General features: G+C 42.7%; 1 protein-coding gene across 1 annotated transcript; it reads right to left on the bottom strand.

Annotated features, from left to right (window-relative positions):
• Nucleotides 1–13185: 13185 nt before the first annotated feature.
• Nucleotides 13186–23060, bottom strand: timd4 (T cell immunoglobulin and mucin domain containing 4). Its single transcript, XM_038709619.1, has 8 exons — nt 22928–23060; nt 21159–21337; nt 20210–20372; nt 16851–16931; nt 16628–16707; nt 15544–15655; nt 15347–15380; nt 13186–13637 (listed from the first exon to the last, which is right to left on the bottom strand). Exons 1-8 carry the CDS (start codon nt 22995–22997, stop codon nt 13553–13555), a joined length of 804 nt encoding a protein of 267 aa, XP_038565547.1. The 5' UTR covers nt 22998–23060; the 3' UTR covers nt 13186–13552.
• Between the last annotated feature and the right edge of the window lie 1506 nt (nt 23061–24566).

Genomic DNA, 24566 nt, shown 5'->3' with positions numbered 1-24566 from the left:
GAACTGCGGTATAGGGAGAAGCACACGGTCAGCTGGCTGCAGCTAAATCTGGAGTGCACTCGTATTCAATTCTGTATGGTAAATTCAGTTTTAACGGAGCAGAGCGAGCTGACAGGCAGAGTTAGAGACTTTTTCTGTCCGTTTCTCTCTTTACAAAGACGCATGTTGCAGTCAGAGTCTTCTCTGAGATGCGAGCACGACATACAACACAATTTATCAAATTACACAACGGATATACAGTATGAAAATAAGATTGATTGGATTATACTCACAGGAAGTATAAAACCTCTTACATGGGTCTATTAAAAGTAAAGTAACACAAAAATGTCAGGGAAATTACTTTACTTAGATTTAAGTACTGCAGTTGTACATTTGAAATACCTTCCTACCTTTCTGATAGGAAGCCTTCTTGAGGTGGTATAAAACATTTCTTCTTATATTCTGATTTGAGTTGTGGACAACTATGACCACATGAATTAAAAAAACATTTCACTGCCCAAGTCAGCTATAACACAAGTCTTGATCATCAGACTACATGCTGTACAGTATTTGTGGACAGATTTTGTCCCAGGATTTCTTATGCATTTCTTCTTCTTCGTTGCATGATTTAGAATAATAAGGTGAGAAATGGGTCTATTCTGAGTTCATCCTGCACTGCAGCAGCTAATAAAGTCCATTTAATCCCCAAAACGCTTTTCTTTTAGGCAGGCTAGAGCAGAAAACAACTCACCTTTCTCAAGTTGTACAGTAATGTCACATGTGTATGAAGGTGGATCAAACAAGCTAATCTTAAATGTCAAAGTAGAGAGGAGCCTAGTAGGCCTATTTATTTTAATTCATTACACAATATGAATAAGCTATGCAGACAGTTGTAAAGAAAGAACATCTTTTTCTTCTGTTCTCTACTTGTTATAGTTACACAGTATTAGGGGTGTGGGCTGTATTAAAAGTATCCACTGTTCTCCCATGCTCTAACACACAGTAACGATGAAATGTGTGCTGTTCTCACATTCTTCCTCTGTATGTACACATAAACAACAAGGCAGGGAAATATAAAAGGAATTTATTTTATTGTTTGGGTACATTATTGTTCAGTGTACATGCTCACATCTGAAACAAACTTTACGTGCTTGATAACTCTCCCACCCCGCAGACATCTACACGTCAATACCGATTTATATTCATAGCGGCAAGTGCTATGTAGCTCCACATAGGGGACACAGGAAGTGACATATAGCACATTCATGCGGCGTCATAACCGCGTAGGAAATTCACAGCCGCACCGGCAGAGCTCCAGAATATGCAACTCGGCCGGCTCACGCGCGGACGCGCTACTAGTGCGAGGGCCCGCCCAACGCTGCTTGCAGCTTTAATTATTATTATTATCTCTTAACTTTTTTAAGTCTGTATTAACAATGATACCAATTCTTACCAGTTTATCTTGATTGTAAATCAAATCAATTCAAAGTTAGTTTATGAACTTTCATTATTTCAAATCAAAAAATGTGCAACAAGACTGAGGTAAAGCAATCAATGTCTTCAGAAATATTGTCTTCCTTAAGCTTGCTTTCAAGAATTCTACAGCAAAAGTGACTGTACAAAATTTACACACATTATTATAAAGTGCATAACAAACAGAGTAAAATAAGAATATTTGATAAACATGATTAACGCGATTAACAAAACGCTTTATGATCTGTCCTTAATCTCAGCGCAATTAACCTGTTAACGCTGAAAGCTCAAATTTTTAGATCATCTTTTTAAGTCACTCTCTACTCAAGTAATTCTTTTAGGAAATACTTTCTCAAGTAGTTATTTTGATGACCACTGTTACTTGAGTACTTGTTTTTACTGGGGTGGACCTTTTTTCACCAAGCTGCTTGGCAATTTCCCCGTAGCCCTTTCCAGCCTTGTGGAGGTGTACAATTTTGTCTCTAGTGTCTTTGGACAGCTCTTTGGTCTTGGCCATGTTAGTAGTTGGATTCTTACTGATTGTATGGGGTGGACAGGTGTCTTTATGCAGCTAACGACCTCAAACAGGTGCATCTAATTTAGGATAATAAATGGAGTGGAGGTGGACATTTTGAAGGCAGACTAACAGGTCTTTGACAGTCAGAATTCTAGCTGATAGACAGGTGTTCAAATACTTATTTGCAGCTGTATCATACAAATAAATAGTTTTTTTTTTTTAGATTATGTCTCTCACAGTGGACATGCACCTACGATGACAATTTCAGACCCCTCCATGATTTCTAAGTGGGAGAACTTGCAAAATAGTAGAGTGTTCAAATACTTATTTTCCTCACTGTATATTGTCCGTAACGCCAAGCGGCGCATCACATCCACACGCTGGCGAATAGCGCTAGTCTCGAAAGGCACCGAACATCTGATTGCAATGGGCAATATGAAAATATGCACTCGTATTTGCTCTACTGACTCACTGAAAACGGCATCAATTTAAATGTAATTTGTCTCCTGTTCACCTGATTTAGGAGAATAAATAAAGTATGAATTAATCTGATTCCTGACTAAACTGTGCAACTTATTTGAGGCTCTTTTGCAGAAACAGAATCTGTTTGTGTTTATGATCCTGAATCTGGATCTTTTTGTGGCTGCAAATGATCTTAAATTGAGTTTTTTTGTGCACTAGGAAAATCAATCAAACGGGTGTTTTTTATTCAGAAAGGCTTTAAGCCTGTAAATACACAGAGGGAATATTTGGATTTATTTTACACAATAGTCTATTCATTTCAAACCGTTTCATCATTTTGCCATGTGAGTCGGCGTTTCTCATTTCTCCTCTTTATGTGCGTACGCATGGTTCAGAGTTTACTTACAGGACGCATATTCTCCCCTCAAGTTTGTTTGTTCTAGATCACAACCTTTGCTTGGGAAGTGGCGTCTGCACGTTTCCAGCCCTGTTCTGTACGTACGCACCGTTTAGAAATGAGAACCCTCGACTGTATTTAAATGCACAGCATTTAACACCACACCGCGATGATGGTGGGAAATTTATAGACAGACAGACTGACTTACCTTTTGCTTTCCTCTGCTGATGATGATGATGAAGAAGAAGAAGAGCTGGCTTGACCTTGAGTGCATGAATAAGAGCTTTCTTTAAGGTCTACACACATACAAAACACTTTTAGAAAATCCAGAGTTTAAAAATGCTCCCAATAAAGTTCCTCAAGGCTGACCATGCTCCACTTTCCCAGGCCCCCTGAACTACCCACAGGGTTTAGCGCACTAGCCATGAATGTTCCTCTGTCCTCTGAGGAGCTTCAGTCTGCAGGACTGATTTGTTGCACTGATAAACAAACTCCACAAATGTATAGTTCCATTTTTAGACTACTCTTACATGCAGGTAAACCAGGAGTGGATCGCTTTATATAAATTTGTCTGTGGCGCTCAGCGCTAAACCTGTGAATCTTTAAAATCACCTTAAAAATAAATATCAAATAAAAACAAATCCAAAAACAGCTGCTCACCGCAATAAACATTTTAATTAGAACGCCACTAGTATCCATACTCACCTGCTACAGACAGCAGGACAAGCAGAGCCAGGACTGAAAGACACAGACAGACAGGTTCCCATGAAAATCCTTTAAAACCAGCGTTGCTTGCAGTACTTCCTTTGCAGTACTTCCAGAACCCGGACTTTGAACCAGGAGACCGGGGTTCGTGTCCCGTGTGAAACAAAAAGTCAACATTAAATATTTTTATCTAAGTTACGTAAATTGCGTAAGTTACACAAGTGTCATAAGTTAACTTACGTGTTAACTGACGTACGTAGATATTTTAACCCAAACCATGATCTTTTCTGAACCTTAACCAAGTAGTTTTGTTGCCTAAAACTAACCAAACTGCAACGTTTCACGACTTTAATAACGTGCCGTTTCAAAATGGCTAGCATTTTATTTTGAAAGCCTAACAGAACATTGCATAGGTATTGTTGCTAAGCGTTGCTAACTTGACTAAACGTCTAAAAATTACGCTTAAAGGGGGAGCCAGGGCGTTTAAAAAGCGCCGCCTTGACCAAGCGTCAATATGTGTGTGCTGTCTCACAGTAGTTTTCACTTGATTGGTCTTTAGCATTATTAGGGCTGCAACTAACTGTTTTCTTGATTCATTGATAGGGCTGTAACGGTTCTGAAACCGAGGCCGAAACCACGACACAAACGTCCACGCGATTTTGTTTGCTCCCCAAACTGTAGAGCTATTAAGACAGTGTAACTGGTGGCCGCTGCCGTGCGTGGGCAGGGCAGCAGTGTAAAACCTATTTGTATTTCTTGTAGGTTATTTCATTATTTTAATTCTACTTCATTCTCCACTTTATTTTTGTGTTTACTCAGTAACTGAATCTGCTTCCTTTCTCTTTCGGCTGCACACTCACCAATACCTCTGGGGCGAGTTCAGCGCCGACAAAGCGTAGCAAAAGGTATTTTTTCCAACGGAAACTGTGGTGCCTCGAACACTCTGTTGTGTACGCAAGCGCACTGCACTTCCTTGCCTTCTTAACTTAACTGTTGTGTTTACAAACTTATCGCAGCTGATAAGCTGATAAACATGTCGTTCAATCGGAAAAGGTTGCAAACTGGTGCAAATCATTTTGAGATTGACCTCGCCCCAGGTCTCTCACTGCAAACACACCTTCTGGCCCCGCCTCTCTCTCTGTATGTGTCTCCTCGTAAGCCGTACTCTGGATTTGGAGAATCATTACACCTCTATCCATTGATTATCATTTAAGTATAGAATATCAATTTAACAGTATTAGTAAATAGTGAAAATGTCCCTCACAAATTCATATATATACACAACGAAAAGCATCAGAATTTGAGAAGCTGCAAACATGAAATGTTGAATAAAGTTTAAAGAAGTTACAATGCAGTTAATTTTTCCTGTGCTGTAGTTTCTGTCTGTGTGGAAGAGGATTAGGGCCACATGTGAAATTTTTTTTTGAGTTCTGACTTTAATCTCAGAATTCTCAAAAGATTTAAAGTCAGAATTCAAAAAAGAATTTCACACGTGGCCCTAATCCTCTTCCGCACGTCTGAACATCACATTCTGTTAGATATGATTTGTGACTTCGGCGCAGACATGAGGTTCAGAAAGAGCGACGTTCTCTCTGTAGGACGCAGGTTATATGTAATCCCCACGCTTTCCCTCCACTACAAAACACTGATGGAGAGTTTAAACTGAAAAATCTGAATGCAACAACTATCAAAATAAAATAAGATAATAAGACTGGAAGTGCATGGCTAAAAGATCAACCAGTTACACCAATTCTTTATGAGAAGCCTGGATATCTTTTAAATGCTTGTGGTTTTTATTTAACGCTTAGCTTAATGACTGTCTGCAGGGCGCTCGCTGCACCGCTGCTCGTTAAGCCTGTTACGGAAACTTCACCTCACGTCTTCTCTTGTCTGGATTGTGATGGCTGGACAGTAACAGCGCACAGTTTAAAATAGGTTTCACTATAAAAATCAGCCTGACACAATAAAAAGTAAGGGTGAAATGCCAGCCTTGTACTCACAGGTCAGCCGGCTCAGCTTCAGAGGGACCATCGTCGGTCTGTAGTTCGAACGGTTTTCAGGACTCCAGAGACGCAGTCAGAGCTGCCTCGACTGCCCGTTAGCCTTCAGTGTGTAACGTGTTACACGGGTTAATTCAACATGACATGACAAACATGAACGAGGCTGTTTGACTAAACTACATGACTTGAGGCGGGGGGGGCTGATGAGGAACAATGTTTACATTTATTATCTGCAGAAAATCCCTGAAACGGACACTGTGGACGGGCTTTTTAAAACTTGGTAATGTTCTCATGGTGAGCTTCTGAGCGGTAGATTGGTGTCAGAGACGATTTAAGAAAGAGGCCCGCCACTTTAATGTTAAGTGGTTTATAGGAACACAAAACCTTAACAGGAGGCTCTACACAAGAGCCACAGCAGCAAGGTTCCTACCTCTGTATTTAACCTAATGCTACTTCCCCGTTTCTGAACAAAGCGTCTTCCCTGTGCAGGAATAAACAAGAACAAGCCCTTTTCTTCTGTTTACCTCTTATACTGGTTCAGAGCTCAGCAGCCCGTCTGGCTCCCCGTGGCCTCCAGAATCAAATTCAAGTCACTAATGCTGCATACAGAGCTCCTACTGGATCTGCACCATCTACCTAAACTCCATAATCCAAGCCTACGTTCCTTCTGGGCCGTTACGCTCCTCCAACGAACGCCGCCTGGCTCTGCCGTCCCATCACACAAAGTGACCTCAGTCCCTGTTCTCATCTGTGACGCCACGATGGTGGAACGAGCTACCGCACGCCATCAGAGCAGCGGCGTCCCTCTCTGACTTCAAGAAGCTCCTGAAAACTCTGCAGAGAACACTTCCTCTGATAACACCTCTAACATCACTTCCTGTGCTCTTCTTCTATCCCCTTACAATTATCCTGCATTAATAGCACTTTTTTTGTTAACTCTTACTTCTTCCTCCAGGTATTTCCCCCATTGGTGCGACATGTGCTATGAGCTCTTACTAGTATTTATTGCTGATCTTACTAGTATGTATTGTCACTTGTAGATCTGTATTTGATGCTCGGTTGATGCTTGTATGTTGTTCCTCAAATGTAATTCGCTTTGGAGAAAAGCGTCTGCCACATGAGTAAATGTAAATACTGCAGCGTAGAATAGTTCTGTCATTGGCTTCTGTTAGCTTCACCATTCTGCTTAGCTATGAAAAACTGAACTTATGCTTCTGTAAAGAATTTAACAGTATCTCAAAACAGCAAAAGTTGTGAACAATAAACTGCTTGCTGCTTACTTCTCTTCTACTTTACGATGTTTTATTGATGCTGTATTGATTTTTGTATGTTGTTCCTCAAATGTAATTTGTTTTGCATAAAAGCGTCCAATTGGTCTTAAATCTCTCACTGTTTTTGTCTGGACCTGTTGTTCTGTTCTTCTCAAGTTCTTCCTGTCTGCACATCCCAGATTGAGCTGGGATTAAATGACAGGAACTTAGGTAATGGATCAAACCTGCTCCTACAGTAGACCTGGCCTTGGCGGGACTCTTTCATGTGGGTCAGCTCTCTGCTGAGGCTGCGTGGCCGCCACACTGAATGTTTAGCTCGCTCTCATTCTGCACTTTGTTATTCCCAGAAGGCCCTTGTGCAGCTTCGACAGCATGTCTCCCCAGAGTGATGCTGGGATCCTGCTGCCGTAGAGTAGCAGACCTTTTTGGACTGTGAGCTCACCTGAGAACGGCAGATAGGGCCGGATCACCTTTCAATGGAGAACTCGTCTGGCCGTCCTTCGTCGTAGAACTTTTTCAGCTGCTGGAGTATGGAGTCGTTGTCTCGGTGTCTCTGATGTGATATTTCTCTGGAAGACTCGGTGTGACAGAGTCAACGCACAGGTTTGTTTTCTTCCTGCGGTCCCTCTCGGTGTTGCTGACTGGAAGATAACATTTCCACAGATGTCTTTGCCAGCCTCATGTGTTATTGTGCGTCATTACACACATGCATCGACCCTGTGTGCTTAGTGGAAGTTCATCTAAGCTCTTTGAGCCTCGCTGAGGAATCGGGGGTCGGTGTCGGTCTCAATGTGGAAACTCTTCCCAGTGAGGAACACTCTGCAGAAGAACGGCGCCCGTCCCGTATGAGGACGAGTCGGCGGAGACAAGCATTTCAGTATTTTGGTTGTTGAGAGGTCGCCTTCTCTCAGCCAGGTGAGGCAGGAACTTCCCGAGGTGACTGGTCATCCTCAGAAAGCGTCTCCCCTCGCTGACGTTACTGGGCACGGCTTTTACAGCGCCCACTTCATCAGGGGCTGCGCTGACCTGCCTCAGTAACTTCATCCTGCTCTTGGAAAATTCACGTCACTTTCACCTCCTGCAGTCTGATGGCAGCCTCCGTCTGTGTGGCCCCCCAAATGAGCGCATCATCCATCTGCTCTACCTCGCTATCATCTGCTTACAAATTCCCTTTCTTCCACCTGAAATCCACCGGACCGCGAGCTCTCTCCTGAGTTATGTGCATGCTGTTTGTCTGAGTGGACACAGTGGGGAGAGACTGTAACGTTGGTGAGTTGTGGGGCAGTTGTGTTGTCCAGCGCCATAAACCGTAATGAAAAGAACAGAAAGCAGGGAACACTTGTCATAATTTGGGAAAACAAATTTGAGAGGACAATGAAAAACGGGAGTCTCCCGTGAGCTAACAGGAGCTCCTTGTTTACTTCTGTAGCCTGCTCAGCGTGCTGCTGCGTGTGACGTCGTGTTATTCTTCTGCGCTTGCGGGTCGCTTTCAGGCCACGGACAGTTCACACTGGAGTCTGATATGGGCCTCATTTAAACAGTAATGTGAACTGTCAAACACAGGGTACCGGCGGGGTTTTAAAAGTATTAAAAAAGTCTTAAATTTCATATTTCAAAAATAAGGCCTTAATAATTTTAAATTTCATATTTCAAAAATAAGGCCTTTATAGTTTTAAATTTCATATTCCAAAAATAAGGCCTTAATAATTCATATTCCAAAAATAAGGCCTTAATAGTCTTAAATTTCGTTTACCAAGGTCCTTTCCTGTCCTTTCGTAGGATTTAATTAATGCTGTAACTTAGTACTTTGTGTGTGTGAGACTTCATAATTTACTCTGTTTGGTTTGACTCTGTTGTTATACGGCAGTATAGGTAACGTTCCTGTTTACGTCAGTGTTCAGCTTTATGCTCTGTTCGCGGTGCACAAGCTCTGGCATCCAGCTCTGCGCGAATCAGTCAGTTGTTTGAAAAGAAAAGAAAACGTCTCTGACGGGCCGCTAACGTTAGCTCGACGACTCAGAATGTGCAAGTGCCTGAAATTCAGAAAGCCAGAGATATGAACAAGTTGACTCTTTATCCCCGCTCCTTTCAAGCCAAAACTATATAACACTATATTTCAAGCAGCCTTTAAATGCTTTAGAAAAACAGAACAGGATGAATAATCACATTATATTACTTTATCTAGCCAAGGTGTAACTAACTGAAACAACTCATACTGCACAATTTGTTTGAATTTTTGATTTCACCCCTTAAGAGTTCTTAGTGCACAAATATGCTGTTCATTTCATAGGTGTCATTTACACTGTGGACGCTGGGGACGTGTAGCATTTGTTAAATATGTTCTGAAAATGGCCTGCAACAAGAAATGTTAAAATAACAAATGAAAATACTTTGAGAAAGTTTTATTTGCACAATAAGAAAACATGTGATTTAAAGATAAAAGAAACAAATGTGCATTGTTCAAAAAAGTTTAAGCTAAAAAAAATCTGATTCACTTTATTTAAGACAATTCTACCATAAATTGGTGCAGAAATGTCTCCAGAATTCAGGAAATTAAGTGCTTAGTGCTCAAAATTTCTAAGGGGACCCCCAGACCCCGATTTATGTATTTCAGCATTGAATATTTACTTAAATAGTGTTAAAATATCTTCTTGTCTTGTTCTCGTGAACCCAATATTGTGAATCGTGCATGTGAGCTAAGTGTATCGTCACACCCCTAATCTGAACCCTTATGTCCCACTAATGCTTCTGTCTCTTCACTTACTGGTCAGCAAAGTAAGATCAGAGTATATTGTCACTTTGCTCGTGCCCGTGCGTTTAGGCTCACCGTAGGCGCACACCTTTCAGTGGGCTCTTCCACCTGTGAGATGACTCCCTGCTGCTCCCAACGGTCCGGCTCCTCTTCAACCTTTGGCAGGAGTGGGAGGGAGATGCACCCGGGCGTCGGGAGGGGAAAAAGCCGAGCGCCTGGCTTCACTCACCCGTCACAGAAAAGCTTAGACAACTGTCTTTGGAGTCCAGGCTGATGTCTGGGAACCAACTGCAGCAAACCTGCCTAGCAGTGGTGTGCACAGCCCCTCCACAACATGCATTTCCACCTTAGTACTCTTTGGGCCAGATTCCCTAAAGGTCTGCGTGAGTAAAAACGTGTGCAAACGTGATATCACCGGCAAATGAACACATAAGCTGATCTACTAACGGTGTGCAGCAGATAGCACCTGTTGTTCATTTCCTACTTTTGTGTTGATGAATCTGGGGCGAAGTAATGGGAGGTTAACATGCAAACACATTTATTCACTACACGCAGTGTGATCTAACAAGCCTAAAAGCATTTTCATGTGAGTGCAACAGCCTCTGGATTTAATAGGTTTGACTGGAAGGTGCAAAATGTTGCAGAGATGGCTGCTGTTATCGTTGGAGAAGGAGCCGTGATGAAAGAAAACGTAGAGAAATTAACAACATTAGATAATAATATTCTTTATCCAACGTATAGAAATAAAATTATTTTATTTATTCGATGAACTAAATGAATTGAATAGTTATTTGTATTTTTCTTTAGCTTTGGCGATACTGTTATTAACATTCATGCCAATAAAGCAAATTTCGGACAGGGACAGGAGATCGCGGAGCGACCGGGCACGCTGCGGACGGTCGCTGATCGTTCCCTCTGGTCAGATGAAGAACGATCTGCTGACATTTACTCTCATCTGAATCATTCCAGCATCCTTCATCTGTTTCTGCTGGGGTTTCCCAAAGCAGTTTTTCAGGTGTGCTGTCCCAGGTACTTAGTGCAGTCTCAGGCAGGATGGGCAGGTTCAGACCATTTCCACTAAATGAAACAAACCAAAGTTTTTACGCTGTGGCTGCTTTCCCCTCCCGACTCTCCATGGTGGAAACCATTAAAACAAACAAAACCCTCATTTAAATGCTTCCACCTCCGTTGTGTTAATAATTCTTAGTGAATCACCCGTAACAGGTACACATGCAATATTTAAGAATGCACACGCAATTTAGTGCTCTTTATTCGGGATGTTAGTAAATAATGTTCTTCTTAATGTTCTTACTGAGAGGAGCTGTGAACTTTCACTTTCAGAAGCCCTCCGGGCCCCAGCAGAACCTTTGTTGACCTCTCCAGCTTCCACATTTGTGTCAAAAATAAGGCCTTAATAGTCTTAAATTTCGTTTACCAAGGTCCTTTCCTGTCCTTTCGTAGGATTTAATTAATGCCGTAACTTAGTACTTTGTGTGTGTGAGACTTCATAATTTACTCTGTTTGGTGTGACTCTGTTGTTATACGGCAGTATAGGTAACGTTCCTGTTTACGTCAGTGTTCAGCTTTATGCTCTGAACTGTGACGTGTTCGCGGTGCACAAGCTCTGGCATCCAGCTCTGCGCGAATCAGTCAGTTGTTTGAAAAGAAAAGAAAACGTCTCTGATCCTGTTAGTACGTAAAAACTGCCCGGAGACTAGCCTAGTAAAGACTCCACGTTAGCATAGCGGTTCAGGGCGAGTCCTCTGGATCAGCCTCCTGTGTGACCTCACACAGACCTCACAGCTCTTCCAGGTGTGTGTTTGAGCGGCGCCCTCCCCTCAGGCGTCTCCACACATGCAGGTGAACACACACTCCAGGCTGCGATGATCTTATAAACATTGTTCAAATACAGCGAGCCGCTCGCAGCGAACACATGACTCACACCACCTCTGTCCTCGCCCACGTCAGGGAAGGACAGTTTGTAGGGTCGGCCTTGTTTGTGTAGGACCTGAAGAAGAAGGTCTATGTGATTGGCCGGTTTGCAGAAGTGCAGAAGTTACAGAACCAGTTTAGACTAGTTGTAGAGACTGTGTGTGGACTCAGGTGAAATGTATTCTAATGTCCAGTTTGACATGAAGCTCAGGTTTACACAGCTCTCGGTCGTGTTTTTCAGATGGAGAAAGGTATTTGTACTTTACAAATAAAAGTTTTTCCTTTTTATACTTTAACATGTCTCAGAAGGAAATATTGTATATTTTACTGCAGTACATTTATTTGACAGATTTAGTTACTTTACAGATTCAGATTAATAAAACAATGTAATTAACTAATAAAATATTATTACACAGCACATATAGACGTCTGCTGTAATTTAAAGTAGATCCACCTTCACCAGCTGCAACACTGAAGTGATGAATCAATGCTTATAATCCAGTAATATTATTCTGAAATGGTTACTTTCCTCCTCTGAATCAGAATCTGGTTTAATGTAGGAAGGTTTCCACATACACAGACGTACAGCTAGTTTGCTTAGGTATTTTTGTGCATAAAAAGTAGAAAATATTAGAAAGAGAAAGAAAGAAATTATTAATATTGAAGGAAGTATTGCATTATACTGAGGTTTTTCTGTTATTATGTACACCCTCATTGATATAAATGGGGCGGACAAAATAACACACACAAATAACACCTGTCAGGAAAACGCAGTGCAATTTCCAGCTCACAAACACAAACCTCTGATAGGAAGTTTTATTCTTATTGAAGCTGTGACATTTGGCTTGTTTCACACACAGACTTCTGATTGGTTTTTATTCAGCTACTTCTCGAGCAGGTTGCAGGACACACATAGAAAACACAAACTACAGCGGCGTCCAGCTCACAAAAGCAGCTCGGGGGTCTCAAAATGATCTTTTTCTGTATTGTGAAGGTGAAGAGTGACTGTGATTCTGCAAACAGGTCAAATAATACATTCTCCTCTCATTTATTTAAAAGAAAAGAAATATTCCTTAAATGTGAAAAGAAAAGAGGTCTGCTGCTGTTTTACAGACAGTTTATGTCAGTGAAACTGTTAAATCTCTGTATCCAGCTGTGGGTCTGGAGAGGCACTTCTGTCTGCACACATTATATACACTAAACAAAATAATAAAAGCAACACTTTTGATTTAGCCCCCATTCATCATGAGATAAACTCAAAGATCTAAGACTTTCGCTATGTGCACAAAAGGCCTATTTCTCTCAAATATTGTTCACAAATCTGTGTTAGTGAGCACTTCTCCTTTAACGAGATAATCCATCCACCTCACAGGCATATCAAGATGCTGATCAGACAGCATGGGGACTGCACAGGTGTGCCTTAGGCTGGCCACAATAAAAGGCCTTGGGCTGGCCACAATAAAAGGCCTTTGGCTGGTCACAATAAAAAGCCTTAGTCTGGCCACAATAAAAGGGCTTTGGCTGGCCACAATAAAAGGCCTTTGGCTGGCCACAATAAAAGGCCTTTGGCTGGCCACAATAAAAACCTTAGGCTGGCCACAATAAAAGGCCTTAGGCTGGCCACAATAAAAAGGCTTTGGCTGGCCACAATAAAAGGCCTTTGGCTGGTCACAATAAAAAGCCTTAGGCTGGCCACAATAAAAGGGCTTTGGCTGGACACAATAAAAGGCCTTAGGCTGGACACAATAAAAGGCCACTCCAAAATGTGCAGTTTCACTGAATAGTGTTGCATTTATAATTTTGTTCAGTGTATTTATTTTCTAACATTTATTTAGTTGTGCTTCTGTACAGTCTCAAACCGGGTCGGGTCCAGAACGGATTTAGAGATGACTGCAGGTATCGGGTCGGTCCTGATGCTGAGCTTTGCAGCTTGCAGGACTCCAGATGTTTTTACTAGCTTTTCTGTTTTTTGCTCAGTTGTCTGGGAGTATTCTGCACACTGAATCAAACTTTCTGTGTTTTATAGAAGAACCGGTTCTTTGTGGTCCCGGTGTGAACGAGGATCTAGTCCAGAGTGTAGATGTTCTCCTCGACTGGTCTTCTCATCCGGATCTCATAGATGATGTGAGGAGGTTCTTCAGAGGAGAAGCTGGAGGAGAAAGGAGACACTGATTGGCTGAAAGAAATACTGTGCAGCTTTTCAGTAACTTTGTAGAGAGCCGGAGTGAAAGCAGAACTTCCAGCTTCTGTTCCAGGAGAAACAAAAACCTCACACCTCATGATCCCACTGACATTTGTAACAACGCTAATCACTAAAAAACAGACTCAGAGCAGAGACAGAAGATAATCACATTTCACTACCAGCTGCGACGCAGACCACGCGCGTTTCTGGCTCGTCCTTCTTCGCCGCCATTTTCAAATTCAATTAGTTTTAGTCTTTCTGTAAACGTAACTACTGTTTTAACATCGATCAGCTCCAATTTCAACATGATCTGCTCACTTTCAGTCGCCATTGTTTGTAGAAGTCTACACCAGCGAAGAAGAAATTCAACACAGTGGAACATAGAAACCCCACCGCCAGCTATGTAGTATAAATGCTCACGACTGTGTGGCGCAGACTCCACGCAGAAGTATAAACTAGCCTTAATAGACGAACTGGGGATGAATGACAGCAGGCAGAAGCTTTAAGAGCTGGACAAGTAAAGAATCATAAGAGCGTGATGTTCCACAGACTGATAAAAAGACATTTTAACTATCGCGTCATCCAGCAGATAGAAAAGTCCAACACGTTCTCATGTCACTGTGTCATAACTGACGCTTTCCGACAGCGTGACAAAATTATTTTACGCTAAAGGTACCCTTCAGTGTCCGTATGAAACGCCACCGTTTGCTATGTCCCAGTAACACAAAGGAGGCTAACCCTACCTGCTAGCACATCAGCAGTTGGGTTAGCCGGTCGACATGCATAAAGTCAGTGACTTAGGTTTAGGTACTAAAATTTCTGATGGTTGTGGTAAGGGTAGGGGGCTTCAGGGGGCTGTCAACACCTTTAACATAGCTTGCGAACACTTCCGGTCTGTACGAGACGCCCCAGAGTGTCTCACAGACATTGAAGGGTACCTTTGGCGTCAACATTTTGTCACTACAAATTGATATTAACAATAATCTCTATTACCTATTGATTATTAAGTAATGTCTTTTATTAACTTTGATTGCTTTTGTTTGACGGTGATTACAATAGTTATATAGAATGAATTTTTAATAATAAGAAAGATTTGTCATCATTTCGAGTTATTTTCTCTCCTATTATCATAAACTATTACTATTATTCGTGTTTTACTGTCTGCATGACCTCCACACACAAATTTCCCCTGAAAAGGTTCGGTTATTACTTGAATTTAAATCACTGCATGATTGTTATGATTGAACTGTGTCTGTTTTTAACGATTTATACTTGCGCTTTGAATCTAAAGCGTAGCCTGACGTGCACCTCATAAAATATGCAAATACATGTTGCAACCACAAGAACTGGGATTGGTCGGCTTGGTAGCATTATATTTCCTCTGACTTTTCCACTTTTTTCTTAGGGTACCACAACCCTTTCGGTCAAATAACATTTGGGAAGTCTAAGAGAGCCGCAAGATTATTTTTAGATTTTTTTACCACCATTCAAGTTAGCGGTGGAACATAGTTTCCCCCACGCCAGCTCGCGTTTTGGCGGTGTAACTGCAGAGCGACAGACACTAACGCGCTAGCATGGCTACGTGCGTAGCTTAGGCTTTAGGCTTGGACTCAACGCTGAAGGACAAATCAGGCTTTAGTCTCTCTGTGTCACACAGCGGTCTGCGTTAAACTCACCAGCCGGCCTTTAAGGCTCTTCTGTGTATTCCACCTGCAGCAGAAAACAATGTCAAACATACAGACTTGGTGTGTTTAGGATAAACACTCATATTCAGTTTAATAACAACAAGTATTCTGGATTATTTTGTTTCCATATTTTGTGACCAAGCTCTGGAGTGGAGACGCTGTACGAAGGATAAGAAGAGAGAACGTACGTTTGAAGGCCAGGAAGAGAAAAACCGCTGCCAAAATCAGCAACACACTGAGGGAGAGAGAGAGGACGGGAACGTTGATCTGAAGGGAGAGCGAGGGGAGAGAGTCCTCCACCTGACACAGAGAGAGAGAGGAAGGTTAGAATTTAAAGTTGAGCGAGGTCCTGTAACTGCCCATCAGAGGTTCTGCTGTTCTCTTTACAGACTAAATCTGTTTCCATTTAGTCCAGTTGTCCCTTTTTAACAGGAGCTGAATTAGCTGTTAGCAGCTCACGTTAGCATGGATGTAAGGACAGCTGTCACTGTGTCACTGAGAGACTGAGGCAGATTCTCAGGCAGGTTCTGCCCAGCAGGGAGCGCTAGCGGGTGTTTTTGAGGCGCAGTATTTTTTCCCAACTGCTTTGTTTGCTATGACACATAAAATCTGTGGAAGTGATGTTGCAAGTAGTTCTACCGCCTTTACTGGATGTAAAAATGTCAACACAGAGTAGCGTCCTTCTCTCTCTCTCTCATGCAACCATCATCCTGCACAGACACTACTGAAACCACAGACTTCATACTTTAATTATGTTAATTCGAAATAACTCTTAATTTGGCTTATTTTCGTTAAATAAACACATGTTAACAGTTTTCCATGGTGTGTCTCCCTTTTGTTGTGGCCTTTCGTGCCAGGTCATAACATTTGTCCCGCCCCTCCTCTACTGTGATTGGACAGCCGGGTAAAAAGTGACCGTGACGAGCGCAGCGTTTTTCCCAAAGTTAAACATTTTTCTACTCTTGGTGACCGAAAACAAAAACGCTCAGCGCGGAAAAGACCCCCAGCGCCTCGTCACGCTGCTGGCGTTTTTACCAAAATGCAGCGCTCCCATTGCAATGAATTGAAAAAAAGATGCTGGCGTCAGAAAAAAACGCTTTGGTGGACATGGGCCCTTTAAAAACAAGTCTGGGTGGACAGAGCCAGGCCGGCTGTTACCCCACTGATTCCAGTCATTATGCTAAGCTAACCGGCTGCTGGCAGTAGCTTCAAACCCAGTCACGATTCTGTCAGTAATCATGGTATCATGGTTGGGGGGTCGTGGTTACTCACAATGACGGGGTCGGAGCGCAGCAGGGTGGAGTTCCTCCTCAGAAGCTCCAGCTGAGACGACAGCAGGCTTTTCCAGTTTACTACACGGAGACAGACGGAGCACAGCATCAGTTTATCAGGCGTCCCAGAATCCCTGCTGTCCTGCTGAAGGTGAGCTCAGGGCTAAAAACACGACCACCTCAGAACAACCAGCAGGTGGATCTGAGGCTGAACATCGTCTCACCTGTGGCGGTCGGCGGCTCTGTGACTCGACTGGTCGTTGCAGTCGGGGTTGTCGTGGGCGGAGGGGAACTGGTGACCAGACCTGAGAGGGAAAGAGATGAAACCACAGATGAGCTCTGAGATTAAAGCTGGTTTGAATGCTCCAACAGTGAAATCAAAACGATGCCGCATGTCTTACTTTGTTGAGCGTAATATTGACAGCATACGATGAACGAGTGGTTTAAACTGTGACATATAGGATAAAAGAATAAATAAAGACCAACCAGGTCAATAGAAACACGTGATTAGATTCAAATTCGCTCTTGGAAGCAAGAATTAAGGCTTGAAAATCTTTCAGCTTGAGCAAAACTTTTGCTCGTATCCTGGAGCTTTGAGTCCAGGGGAGGAAAAGACAGAGAGACAGGAGTTCCAGTCAGGGCTTTTACTTCTGTACAGCTGCTACACTGGCTGTCAGCGGTGACCCCACGCCTTAACGCTCAATTCTGATTTTCTTGCCCAGATCTGATTTTTTTGTTTGACAGTTCACATCATAGTTTAAATATAACCTAAGAATAACACGACATCACACGCAGCAGCACACCGTCGTACAGAAGTAAACACGCCACAGAGGTTAGCTCCTACTTGCTAATTCTCCCGTTTTTTATTGTCCTCTCACGGGTCACACTTCTCCCAAGCGTTCACAACTTTCTGTTCTTTTCTTTACGGTTTCTGGCGCTGGACAACGCAACTGCCCCACAACTCACTACTCGGACAAACAGCGTGCACGTAACTCAGGAGAGAGTCCCGTGGATTTCAGGTGTAAGAAAGAGAATCTGTGGGCAGATGATAGCGAGGTAGAGGAGGAAGAGAGCCACATGTTTTTGTGGAGCTTTTTCGTTCACCGTGACTCCGTCTGCAGCAGAACAGCTGCTCTAGAGTATCACAAATGAGAGTGTCCTCCGGCCCACTTGATATAATACCTACAAAATTTTTACTGAAAGTAATAGATTCTGTTGGGCCCCATTTGATCTCTGTTTTCAACAGCTCCCTATCTACTGGTTGTGTCCCTGATTATTTTAAAACGGCTTGCGTGAACCCACTTTTAAAGAAACCTGGTTTAGATCCCTCCCTCCCACATAATTTTAGACCAATTTCAAAACTGCCTTTTATTGCAAAGATTCTAGAAAGAATTGTGTCCAAACAGCTGCTCACTGTGCTGGAAAATAACAAATTATTTGAAAAGTTTCAGTCTGGTTTTAGGAAGTACCACAGCACTGAGACTGCCCTGCTTAAAGTCACCAATGATCTTTTAATGTCTGCTGATGAAGGTATGTGCTCAGTCCTGGTACTCCTGGACCTTAGCGCTGCTTTTGACACCATTGATCACAACATCATGTTAGACAGACTGAGGCACTGGGTGGGGATCTCTGGTACTGCCCTAGAATGGTTTTCATCCTACCTGTCAAATAGGAAGTTTTGCGTGTCTGTAAACAACTATGTCTCTTCATTCTGTCCAGTTAAATATGGTGTGCCTCAGGGGTCGGTCTTAGGACCCATTTTGTTTTCCTTGTATCTGCTTCCCCTTGGACATATTATCCATAAACATGGCATTTCTTTTCATATTTATGCTGATGACACACAAATATACTTGCCCGTCAGATCCACAGACCCTGGAATGCTGAGTTCACTTAACAACTGCCTTTGTGAAGTTAAAAAATGGATGTCAAATAATTTCCTCCAGCTGAACTCAGACAAAACAGAAATCCTGGTCATCGGGTCTCAGCAGATGGCAATCAAATACTGCCATCTGCTGGTTCCCTAGTAAATCACATTAAGCCTGTGGCAAAGAACCTTGGTGTTTGGTTTGATAGTAATTTAAATTTCGAGCAGCACACCACAAAGCTTGTTCAATCATGTTTTTGTCAACTTAGAAATATAGCTAAAATTCGATCTATGTTAACTTTTAAGGACACCGAGACCATTTTACACGCCTTCATCTCATCACGCCTGGATTATTGCAACAGCCTTTTCACCTGTTTAACCCAAAAATCTATTGATCGACTCCAGACTGTCCAGAACTCAGCTGCCAGGCTTTTAACCAGAACAAAGAAATATGACCACATTACTCCTATTTTAGCTTCATTACACTGGCTCCCAGTATGTTTTAGAATTGACTTTAAAATTCTATTGATCACTTTTAAAGCTCTTCATGGCCTCTCGCCTTGTTATATTTCTGACCTTTTAGTCCCATACGCACCAGCACGTACCTTGAGATCCTCGGGCAGAGGTCTGTTGTCTGTTCCAGAGTCTCGACTGAAAACTAAAGGGGACAGAGCGTTTGCTGTCAGGGCCCCGAGGCTCTGGAACAGCCTGCCCGAGGAAATCAGGTCGGCTGAGTCGGTGAACTCTTTTAAGTCCCTTCTTAAAACATACTTTTATAGGAGAGCCTTTCCCGATCTTATTTGACTTTATTTTATCCCTTTTATTTTATTGTATTTTACTAATTTTATATTAAATTTTCATGCTCTTATCTTTTTTGTATTATTCTTTACACTTGTTAAAGCACTTTGTAACTTGTTTTTGAAAAGTGCTCTACAAATAAGGATTATTATTATTATTATTATTATTATCTAGAGTGACGTCAAAGTCGCATCAAATCCAACTCAGGTCGAATTTAAAAAGATCCGATCTGTATCGGATTTGGGCCACTTCCATGGTCCAAATCCGGATACAGATCGGATCTGGAAAAAATCAGATTCGTTGTGTCTTGACCTGTTCACACTGTTGTAAAAATATCAGATCTGAGTCACATAAAAAAATTGTATTTTGGTCACTTTGGCCTGCAGAGAGTCTAACCATCCGCTACTAACAAACAACAAAGTTAGCCGTATCGTTTAATATTTGAAGCCAGTCATGTATGCAGGCAGCCAACAGGAAGTCAGCTGGGTCAGTCAGATGAAGTCGATGTAGCTCAAATCACAGAAGCCAGAGAAAGCTTTGGAATCCATCTGCGCCGTTTTGGAATTTTATTTCGTTTGTCGCGTTTTTGAGCTCGCTTTGCTGCAGTCTGATTATCCCGATGTGTTTCACCCGTTCACTCCCTCCCTTCCTGCCTGTGAACATCTCCTGCTGCGTTCAGTCCTCGTCAGTTCATTGTGTTCACATCGTGTGTTGTATCCGCTCTCTTGCCTGCCTGTTTATGCTCTTTGGGATTTACGTTTCACTTTTATTTGTTGGACGCCTCTGCCCTTGTTGGACTGTTTAGTTTGGACTCGCTTGGAGCGTCCTACGTCTGTCAGTCTGACTGAGCCAAATCCTGAAACATATAAACATTAAAACAGGTTTTTCTTACTGGCCTTTAAAATATGAAGCGCCGCTCACCTTTGACCACTCTCAGGTTCATGATCACCTTCTTGTCGTTGAAGATCCCGTCGATGTCCACCCTGCAGCAGTACGGCCCGCTGTCTGTCCGCCTCACGTTCAGGATGTCCAGGTCCATCTGACCGTCCAGGATGTCCCCCGTCAGCCGGTACCGGTCCGACACCTGATAGATCGCAGTCACTTTGAGTGTATTGACCCTAATTTTATTGAACAGCGACAGCACACATTAACAGCCCTCTCTGAAAAAGTCTGGGGTCTCCTTCTTCACACGTGTGTGCACTAAAACATTAAATTAAAATAATATCTGCAGAACTCCCAATGCTGAAAATTGCATTTCAGTTAAAGCTGCTGGTAAAGAGATTTTAATAAAGTTTGATTTTCATATTTATTATACATTCTTTATTCTAATATTTTGGGAAATGGATTTTTGATTTCAGAAAGAAATTCACCTTGTAGCCCCGCCCTAAAGCCTCCCCTGCTTCCTGGTCTCTGTTCCTCTAAATGGGACCATAATTTACTAAATGAACATCATGCTGTGTTGAAGAAGACTTGAAACTAGAGACTGAGACCAGAAACTCATCAGGAAAGTGTTTACTGAGGGAATAAATCAGCTGACAAGTAGAAACATTTTCTCAGAGACTTCTATACAATCACACTTCTTTCTGCAGTCGCTGGAGTCGCCCCCTGCTGGCTGATAGAGAGGATGCAGGTTTAAAGGCTTCTGGGAGGACTGCCAACACACGGCTCAGTCAATTGGCCAATCATATGTGAGCTGACCACGGTTTCAACCCTTTATTTAAAAATAAGAGCACACTGCTGCTCTGGATCAACCCTCAAAAGGCTTGTTTGAGTCTGGATTAGTTAAACCCCAGAACGCAGACGGACCAGGAGAACTCCTCCTACGGACTGATCCGCAGTCTGTTCTGAAGTTGACATTTAATCACGTGACCTTGGAGACGACGCCGTTCTCGTCCGTCTGCACCAGGACGTTGTTGCACCAGAAGGTCCCGCAGCCGCGGCCCCAGCAGACCCGACTCAGACCGAACCGCTTCACAGAGTAGTGACAGGACAGAGAGGCCACGCCCCCCTCTGGGACTTTAAAGGAGGAGACAGATGAGAAGTGTCCACCTGCAGCAAAGAGACAGAGAAATATTCACTCCAGGTGTAAAAACCCGGTTCACCATCTGAATCACCTCCACTGCTTTAAAATGTGTTTGTAGTAGATAGACTGCAGCTGTTGTACTTTACTTGAGTACTACTTTCTACTTGTACTCCGCTACATCGGTCTGTTAGTTCAGGGGTCTCAAACTCCCGGCCCGTTATATACATATTAAGTTATGTGGTGAGTGACTGAAGGCCAGCTTCTGGAGGACATTTTATGCCCAGAAAAAAAGTCTCGTTAAACAGTACAGCGCTGCATCGGTAAACGCGGTGGAAAAGAGTTGCTGAGTTTGTGTCGTCCGCACCACATCCAAAGATATGTTTCAGCAGCCGTGTGACCCGTTTGAATGTTCTGGTGTACCGTGGCGCCGACTGGTAGACATCACAACTGACGCAGCCCCATCTATGTCAGACAGAAGTAGGGACACCAATTAACATAGACTTCATGTCTTTGGACGGTGGGAGGAAGCCGGAGCAACCGGAGAGAACCCACGCAGACACGGGGAGAACATGCAAACTCCACACAGGAAGGCCGGGGCAACCGGGGTTTGAACCCGCAACCTTCTTGCTGTGAGGCGACTGTGCGCCGCCTGCAGCAAGTGTGTAAAATATAAACATGTCAAGTCTGTCGTAGAGGGAACTTACTGACTTGCGGCGTAACAGTGAAATAAAAACCACGTTCAGGGAGCTACAGGGAAAAGCAGACCTGATTGGACTAACTGGGCGAACGTGTCTCAGTTGTGCGAGAAGATAATAAAGTAAAAATAAAATGAAGTCGGCATACGAGCCTGCAGAGTATTCAGGGATTGCATGTGTTAGTTCAGTGCAGTAAGTTATTTAAGATAAGCAAAGGGGGAAATGTTAAAACAGATGTTTATGATGCTCAGTTTGGAAAGTTTGGGTTAATTTGGGGCTGAATGTGCACGTCAGTGGAACAATGTGAAGTACTTTTGAGTTCCAGATAGATTAGAAGGCAGAATTTCAGTAAAAAAAAATTTCACAAAAACACATGAAATTATTCAAAATGGTAATGGTAATAAAAAAAGTACATTTTGAGAATATTGGACTTTCTTAGAGTACTTTAATGCTGTTGCGGCCCTCCTGTGAGATGAAAAGTGGCCCCTGGACGCTTTGAGTTTCAGACTCCTGCATCAGTTACTTTACAAATTAAGATTAATTTTCATGATGATGAATTTATAAAATATGACAGATGTTTACAGATGAATCTCCCCAATACAAGATGGTGTTTACACTCTGATACAACATTATATTCTTCTGCATGTTGAGTACTTTTACTTTGTGAGACAGCGGCGGGAGCTCTGATTGGCCAGCCGGCAGCATCAGCGTATCAACACCCCTGCAGGTTACTGGGAATGCTGGTCAGACCTGAACACACGCACGATTCTACTTCCTGTCAACAGATCCAGCTTTACACACATTGTTTACAAGTAACCCTGGATCACCAGAGTCCTTCGTGTCAGAGTGGAAACATCCAGAGAGCTCGGAGCGCTGTGATGTCAGCAGTTTGTGTCGTGATGTCAGCAGGGTGTGTCTCACCTGACAGGATGAAGAGGACGACGATGAAGATCTGAGGCGTTGGACGGCAGCGAGGCGAGACGGCGTCCATCCTGTGAGGCTGCGTGTGTGTGTGTGTTCATTGTCCAGTTAGAGGACAACCAACAGTGTGGCTCTGTGACGGAGCTGGGGGGGGCGTCTCCATGAAGTCCTCATTGATTCTGCAGCAGTAGAAACTACGTACGTTTCCCTTTTTCCTGCTGATTCTAACTCCTCGCCATCTCAGGGGGGGTTATTGTGCGTTTCACTGCACCACATTTTGGCAGCTGGAGTTATTTTGCATTTTAGGATTTTGAATTCAAACACATTTATAAAACTCAAAGCTTTGTTCAGAGCACAAAATCAACTTATTAAGTCATTTAACTTCAGGTTTATGTGGTTCACAGCCGGCGGTGACAAACAGATATGAGACCAGCAAGAGACAATCTGGCCCTTCACATGTTCCTGTGCAGAGTGCAGAGTCACAGTCCTGCAGCCCCGGGTACCGGATGTTTGTTTCACTGGATTCATTTCAACAAATAGAACAAAACATGCTTCTGAATGTTTTATTCAATAAAAAAAAATCCACAGAAGAGTGAGCAGGGCCGGGCAGTTTTTATGATACATGTAGTAAAATACAAAAGAGTTGTAATTTGATCAAACTGAAACAAATTTTATTTCTCTACACACACTAATTCTCTGATAAGCGCTCATCTCACTTCATTTTATTTCATTTATTTGTTGTTTTTTGACAAGCTCATTAACCATCAGCAAAGTAACTGAGTTATAGGGTTTTTTATTTATGTGGCTCCAACAAAACCACGTTTCTTTCTCCTGGTGAGAGTGAAGAAAATGACTAATTAAACCATTTTAAAAGTGTGAACAGATGAGGATGAACGCACTGATGGAAGGACATAATGAGGACAAAAGGACTTCTGTAACACACACGCTCTGACGCTGGCTGTGCGGAGACGTCGCCAACACTCAAAGGACTCATTATTCTCATCAAATATTTCATTCACTTTGTCTGTTTCTCCCCAAACTGACAAACTGAGAGGCCTCTTTTACTTTTTACCAAAACAAGTTCAGATTACAGGGAGAAATTTTACCAAACATTCCCACACGGGCGCCACAGCGAGTCCTGGTGGTCAGGAAGAAGAAGCTTAAAATAAATTTCAAAAGATTTAGACAAATATCAAGAGGAAAGCTTAAAACGTGTCTTCGTGAGCGAGATGTTTGCTAATAAGATATTCATAAAGGAGGAAAGAACCCTGAAAGTATTCACATTTAAGGAGCAGGAATCAGAACTGCACAAACAATTAATCGACTATCGACCTGCTGGTGGAGGAGGCGATGTGGATGAATTTGTGGAAACACCATGTGTTCTCCACCCTCACATTATTCACGCATCAGAACTTGAGACAGTATTGATCCAGAGGACGAATATTAAGAGACTGAAGCTGGCGTCTGAAATCAAGAGATATCAACTGTGTGATCAGGAGAAATGATGGCGAGTTCATGTGTCCAACACTTTGCTTTCTGACCAAACACCTGCAGAACTGCTGACAGTCCCATCAGCCTCAGCTGGACTCAGCAAAAGCTGCTTAAAGTATCACATTTAAAAGTACCCATGATGCATAAT

This window comes from Micropterus salmoides, unplaced genomic scaffold (assembly GCF_014851395.1).
Source record: "Micropterus salmoides isolate LMB-PRFRI ecotype aquatic unplaced genomic scaffold, ASM1485139v1 Ms_hic_scaffold_9, whole genome shotgun sequence".
NCBI lineage: Eukaryota > Metazoa > Chordata > Actinopteri > Centrarchiformes > Centrarchidae > Micropterus > Micropterus salmoides.
This window is presented reverse-complemented; position numbering and strand designations above follow the sequence as displayed.

What these genes read in the sequence shown, in the direction of transcription:
- timd4 (XM_038709619.1), bottom strand. Translation starts at nt 22,997, where the DNA reads ATGGACGCCGTCTCGCCTCGCTGCCGTCCAACGCCTCAGATCTTCATC. An exon ending in GAACCTGAGAGTGGTCAAAG is followed by an intron (nt 16,932 to 20,209) that starts GTGAGCGGCGCT and finishes TTTCCCTCTCAG; the next exon opens with GTCTGGTCACCAGTTCCCCT. An exon ending in AGAGCCGCCGACCGCCACAG is followed by an intron (nt 16,708 to 16,850) that starts GTGAGACGATGT and finishes GTCTCCGTGTAG; the next exon opens with TAAACTGGAAAAGCCTGCTG.